A 6351-nucleotide genomic window follows, 5' to 3' on the forward strand; every position below is an offset into this window, starting at 1 on the left:
GCCGTTTCCGTGGCAACGAGTCCCTCTTGCGCATGCGTGAAGGATCCAGGGCTTCCGGGGTGGGAGGTGATTAAGAGGATGAGAGGGCCAGGACGCGCCCAACATGGCGACCGCGGGTCTTAGTCCGCCATATTGGATGTGGCGAAGCCATTCACACAGCACAAAACACGGCGTGACCTCTTCAACATGGCTGCCGCGCGGGGGGGGGGTGCGCCCGCCATATTGAGTGTGGCAGGCTTCCTCTTGGCTCCAAAGTTCATTTTAAAGCCGATTTTTCTGCCTTCGGAGGTGCTTTTCGAGCCCAGGCTTTCTGGGCGCCGCCCACCCAACTTTAACCGTCTCAAGGTGAAAAGATCTGCTTGGAAAACGAGGACTCAAAGCTATTCTGCATTGCTCCAGCTGCCTGCTCCCTTTTAATTGCATTTCTGGTCATTATGGTTTTATTGCTTTATTGCATGTAGCTGTGCATCTGCACTGGGTTGCGGGGGTGGGGGGGGAGAGGGGTTAAACTTGCAGTGTTTCTCAACCTTGACAATTTTAAGGCATGTGGACTTCAACTCCCAGAATTCCACAGCCAGCAATGCTGGCTGTGGAATTCTGGGAGTTGAAGTCCACATGCCTTAAAATTGTCAAGGTTGAGAAACACTGGGTTAAAGGCTGTGGAATCTCTCTCTCTCTCTTTTTTTTTTGGCTTATCTTCGAAGTTGCATTTTTCTTCCCCAGTCTCTTTGGGCCCTTTCTTCTCCAGAGGTGCCGGACTCCAATGCCCATCATGCTGCGCAGCCTGGGAAGATGGAAAATTTTGCACATCTGAATAAATTAGCAAGGCTTGCCAACCTGCTTGCAGGTAGTCCTCGACTCACGACCACAGTTGGGATGGGAACCTCTGTTCCCTAAGTGAGGCAGTTGTTAAGCGAGTCATATCCAATTTATGACCTTTTTTTGCTGCGGTTGTTAAATGAATCACAGCAGTTGGTAAGTGAATCTGGCTTCCCACAATTACTTTGCTTGCTGGAAGGTTGTTTGTGTTGAAGAAAAAGTCTTCATCAGGGTTCGGCCCAAGCCGGGAATAAACAAATATGGAGACTGCTTTAGAAAGAAGGTTGCAGTTTATTGAAGAGGAGAGCCAGACAGAAAGATGGCTCTGGAAGAAAAGAGAGCAAGAGCACATGTAGGAAGTGGGTTTTTATACCCTCTGGAGCCTTTTGTTTGGAGTTGTTCCTGTGGCATGAACTGAGTCTGAGTGTGCCTTTCTGGTATTCTGATGGTGGTGGGTTAATCCTATTATGTCCCAAAGATCAATCCTGCTTCCCTGGGGCTGTGGCTGATGACTCTTAAGATTTTTGGTGTGTTGATTCTAGGGATCTTTCTTCCTAATCCCAGTTTCCTGACTCCAGTCTTTCTGACAAGATGATCACATCTGCAATTCTGCAGACTTGGTTCCTGTTTGGGACAGAGAGACTTGGGGGCGTGGTTCGTTTCTGCTTTTAAAATCCTTTAGGGAAATATACTCTGCCTTTTAAACGTTTCCAAAAATATTTCTTTTTCTGGGGGGGGAGGGGCTGACTTCCCACAAATGTAAGCTGCCCAGGGTCACTGAGATTGGGAAGGGCCAAATAAATTCAATCGATCGATCTGTTGGGAGAATTTCCCAGGGTTCCTTCCGCACGGGGAGCCTTAGCGGTCTCCCTGGGAAGCATAAGCATCCATAAAATCAAGACCCAGAGGCTGGCTGCTTGGGAAGGGGGTCTCTGGGGGGTGGTCCTTGGTGTTCTCTGAGCTTTCGTTCATTCATTTAATCAGAATAGAGCTGGAAGGGACCTTGGAGACCATCTAGTCCAGCCCCATGCTCAAGCAGAAGACCCTGTACCATTGCTTGGAGGTCTCCACTGTTTCATCCAAAAACAACACAGGTAGTCCTCGACTTACAACCACAATTGAGCCCAACATTTCTGTTGTTAAGTGAGACGTTTGTTAAGTGAGTTTTGACCCATTTTACAATTTTTCTTGCCACAGTTGGCTGAGGAATTCTGGGAGTTAAAAGTCCACAAGTCACAAAAGGGCCACGTTTGAAGACCCCTGATCTACAATATCATACACCAGGAACAATATACATACACGTGTTAATACAGCAGTCTCCAACACACAACAGTTAACAGCAGGAAACAGAAGAGAGGAGCACACATCTGTGGAGCCTTCCTTTTTATACAAAGCTCTTAAAAGGACACAGACCCAGCTGGCTCTTAAAGGGACACAGACCCTGCTGAGTCATTCTCATCATTATATCATACATCTCACATTACATCAGCTGGTTAGTTTCTAAATCATTACCTTGACAGCTGTGCTTCCCCCCCTCTCCCCCACCCCCCTTTGGGCAGATGCAGGACTGACCTGGTTTCATTTTTCCCGGTGGTGATCCAGACTGCAGGCCTCAAGGCAGGAACCTCGGATGGCGCAGGAAAGACGGAGGTCCGTTGGGCTGCCCGCCCCGTGCATCCTGGGCATCGATCTGGGCACCACATCCGTAAAAGTGGTCCTGGTGGAAAAAATGAATAAGGTCCCCACCCTGGTTGCCAGCTGCACCAAGCCGGTGCAGGCCGATGTGCGCATCAAAGAGGCTCAGTTGCGGGTAAGGTGAATAGAGAATAGAGTTTGATGGGACCTTGGAGGTTATCTAGTCCAACCACCTCCTCAAGCAGGAGAACCTATACCATTTCAGATAAGTGACTGTCTAGTCTCTTCTTCAAAACCTCCAGTGATGTGGTGCCCACAACTTCTGGAGGCAAGCTGTTCCACTGGTTAATTGTCCTCACTGTTAGGAAGTTTCTCCTTAGTTCCAGGTTGCTTCTCTCCTGGATTAGTTTCCATCCGTTGCTTCTTGTCCAGCTTTCATCTGCTTTGGAGAATAGATAGATCCTCTCTTCTTTGTGGCAGCCCCTCAAATACTGGAATACTGCTATCATGTCCCCCCTAGTCCTCAGAATAGAGTAGACTAGACTAGACTAGACTAGACTAGAATAGAATAGAATAGAATAGAATAGAATAGAATAGAATAGAATAGAATAGAATAGAATAGAATAGAAAATATGGAATGGAATGGAATGGAATAGAATAGAATAGAATAGAATAGAATAGAATAGAATAGAATAGAATAGAATAGAATAGAATAGAATAGAATAGAATAGAAATTAAACAGAATAGAATATAGAAATAGAATATAGAAATAGAATATAGAAATAGAATAGAATAGAATAGGGATTAAACAGAATAGAATATAGAAATAGAATATAGAAATAGAATAGAATAGGAATTAAACAATAGAATATAGAAATAGAATATAGAAATAGAATATAGAAATAGAATATAGAAATAGAATAGAATAGAATAGAAATTAAACAATAGAATATAGAAATAGAATAGAATAGGAATTATACAATAGAATATAGAAATAGAATATAGAATATAGAAATAGAATAGAATAGAATAGAATAGGAATTAAATAGAATAGAATATAGAAATAGAATATAAAATATAGAAATAGAATAGAATAGAACAGAACAGAACAGAATAGAATAGAATAGAATAGAATCTGGAAGGGACCTTGGAGGTCTTCTAGTCCAGCCCCCCTGCTCAAGGAGGAGAACCTATAATATCTCAGGCAAGTGACTGTCCAGTCTCTTCTTAAAAACCTCCAGTGATGGAGCACCCACAACTTCTGGTGGCAAGCTGTTCCACTGATTAATTGTCCTCACTGTCAGGAACTTTCTCTTTAATTCCAGGTTGTTTCTCTCCTTGATTATTTTCCATCCATTGCTTCTTGTCCTGCCCTCTGATGCTTTGGAGAATAATTTGGCTCTGTCCTCCTTGTCGCGGCCTCTCAAATCCTGGAATGCTGCTATCATGTCATCATGTTTGAATAACCGGTGGGAAAAAACACCCACCCAAGAAAGACTCTTGAGTTGTCTTTCTCGTGCGTAAAACATTCATTCTCTCTTCTCGTTTGTCCCAAAGGGGCTTTTTCCAGAGGCTACTGGACTTTCTTGTTTTCCCTTCTCCTCCAAGAAGCTTCCTCAGTTCTGACTGGGATGGTGGGGAATGGAAGGATTTATGCTCCTTGCAAACAGCTGGTCCTTTGCCTTCTTTTAGAGAGTCGTTGAGGCCACCTGGAGGTTTACCTGTGTCCTCAGGGTCACCTGAGTGGTACAAATGGGTGTGGAGCCTTCTCGGCTGCAGGATGTTTTCTGTTGAAGACAGGCACATAGGCTGTTGCGGACGAGTCTGTTTCTTCTCCTTTATTTTTCCCCAATGTATTCTTTCTCCCACCTAGAGGAAGTGAGGTAAGCGTCATCTCAATTTAAATAAATAAATGAATTCTTTCTTTCTCTCACAGGAGAACGAGCAGGATGTCCACAGAATCATTGAAGCTTTGAACAGTTGCCTAGTGTCTTTTTCTCCGGCTTTTGTGGAAAGAGTTTGCTGCATTGGCGTTTCTGGACAGATGCACGGGGTGATGTTTTGGGAAGCCGGGAAAGGTAAGATTTAGAACACAGAAAGCAGAATAACACGGTTAGGAGGGACTTGGGAAGTCTTCTAATCCAATCTAGAATAGAATAGAATAGAATAGAATAGAATAGAATAGAATAGAATAGAATAGAATAGCATAATGAATAGAGTAATAATAGAATAGAATAGAATAGAATAGAATAGAATAGAATAGAATAGCATAATGAATAGAGTAATAATAGAATAGAATAGAATAGAATAGAATAGAATAGAATAGAATAGAATAGAATAGAATAGAATCAACCTGGCTTATTTATTCATTTGAAAAAAAAACACTCTTCATTTTTTTTAAAAAAAAACACGTATTTATGTTTTAAGAACTATCAATAGTTCTTTCTAAAGTCAGTGCTACGCGGATTTTGTGTTCCGTCAAAGGGAAGAAAAGGGTTGCGTTTTAAATTGTATTTTATTTTGATTTTGATTTAAATTAATGTATTTCCGTTCAATTCACCTCTGTTACTCAGTGGATCCGTTGTTAAATGAATCTCGCCCCGTTTTATGATGTTTCTTGCCACGGTTGTTAAGTGAATCAGTGCAGTTAAGTCAGTTGTTAAGTGAAACCGGCTTCCCCCATAGACTTTGCTTATCAGAAGGTCATAAAAGGGAATCACGTGACACCCCCGGGACACTGCAACCGTCATAAGTACGAGTCGGTTGCCAGATGTCTAAATTTTGATCACGTGACCACGGAAATGCGGCAACGGTTGTGTGAGAAAAATGGCCATAAGTCGTTTTTTTTGGTGCTGTTGTAACTTTAAATGGTCACTAAACGAATCTGTTGTAAGTCAAGGACTGTTTAGTGCTACACAGGGGCCTTTGTGTGTCAAGGACGGCCGATAGAATTCCAAGCATGGTTGTGGTCACCAGGTTGCACATGGACCGAAAATGGAGGCCGGTGGACTTTTCAGCCGGACAAAGCCAGTCAGCTGATCACCTGGCAAGATGGCCGCTGCAGCCCCCAATTCCTGTCTTCCCTCCCTGTGCCTCAGTCGCACCTCAGCGTGGCTTCTGGGTACGGCTGTGCCACCATCTTCTGGCTCTTAAAGAACAGGTAACTCTGCGGCCTAGTGGACCATCGCTTAAACAGGAGCCAGCCGTGTGTTGCAGCTTCCAAAAAGGCCAACACAGTGCTAGCAAATATTTATACTATTATTTCAAGTAAATTCAATCTACTTCATATACACAAAGTCCAGTAATCCAAACAGGGATGTTAGATCACACCAAGCATAACATGAAACATAATGGTAGGGTCTTTTTTAGTACAATTCCCGGAAAACAATATAAAAAAATAAAAGCAATACAAAAAAAAGCTAGGTATAAAAACAATATTTTAAAAACCCATATGATAAAAGCAAGGTTCTACATATAGGCAAGAAAAACCAAATGCACAAGTACAGCATAGGTGGCACCTTGCTCAATAGTAGTAACTGTGAGAGGGACCTAGGAGTCCTAGTGGACAATCACCTATATATGAGCCAGCTGTGTGCTGCAGCTGCCAAAAAGGCCAACACAGTGCTAGGCTGCATTAACAGAGGGATAGAATCAAGATCACGTGAAGTATTAATACCACTTTACAAGGCCTTGCTAAGGCCACACTTGGAATACTGCATCCAGTTTTGGTCACAACGATGTAAAAAAGATGCTGAGACTCTAGAAAGAGTGCAGAGAAGAGCAATAAAGATGATCAGGGGACTGGAGGCTAAAACATATAAGGAACGGTTGCTGGAATTGAGTATGTCTAGTTTAATGAAGAGAAGGACGAGGGGGGACATGATAGCAGTGTTCCAG

General features: G+C 43.0%; 1 protein-coding gene across 1 annotated transcript in view; it reads left to right on the forward strand.

Annotated features, from left to right (window-relative positions):
* Positions 1 to 2449: 2449 nt before the first annotated feature.
* Positions 2450 to 6351, forward strand: part of LOC107299690 (sedoheptulokinase-like) — a gene marked incomplete at its 3' end in the record, with an annotated part of 25534 nt that continues 21632 nt past the window's right edge. The window contains exons 1-3 of the mRNA XM_029286831.1: positions 2450 to 2629; positions 4391 to 4507; positions 5553 to 5614. Of these exons, the coding sequence (XP_029142664.1) occupies positions 2450 to 2629; positions 4391 to 4507; positions 5553 to 5614 (359 nt within the window). The remainder of the gene's footprint in view (positions 2630 to 4390; positions 4508 to 5552; positions 5615 to 6351) is intronic.

Source organism: Protobothrops mucrosquamatus, unplaced genomic scaffold, assembly GCF_001527695.2.
Source record: "Protobothrops mucrosquamatus isolate PMUCROS unplaced genomic scaffold, P.Mucros_1.0 scaffold5292, whole genome shotgun sequence".
NCBI classification, from domain to species: domain Eukaryota; kingdom Metazoa; phylum Chordata; class Lepidosauria; order Squamata; family Viperidae; genus Protobothrops; species Protobothrops mucrosquamatus.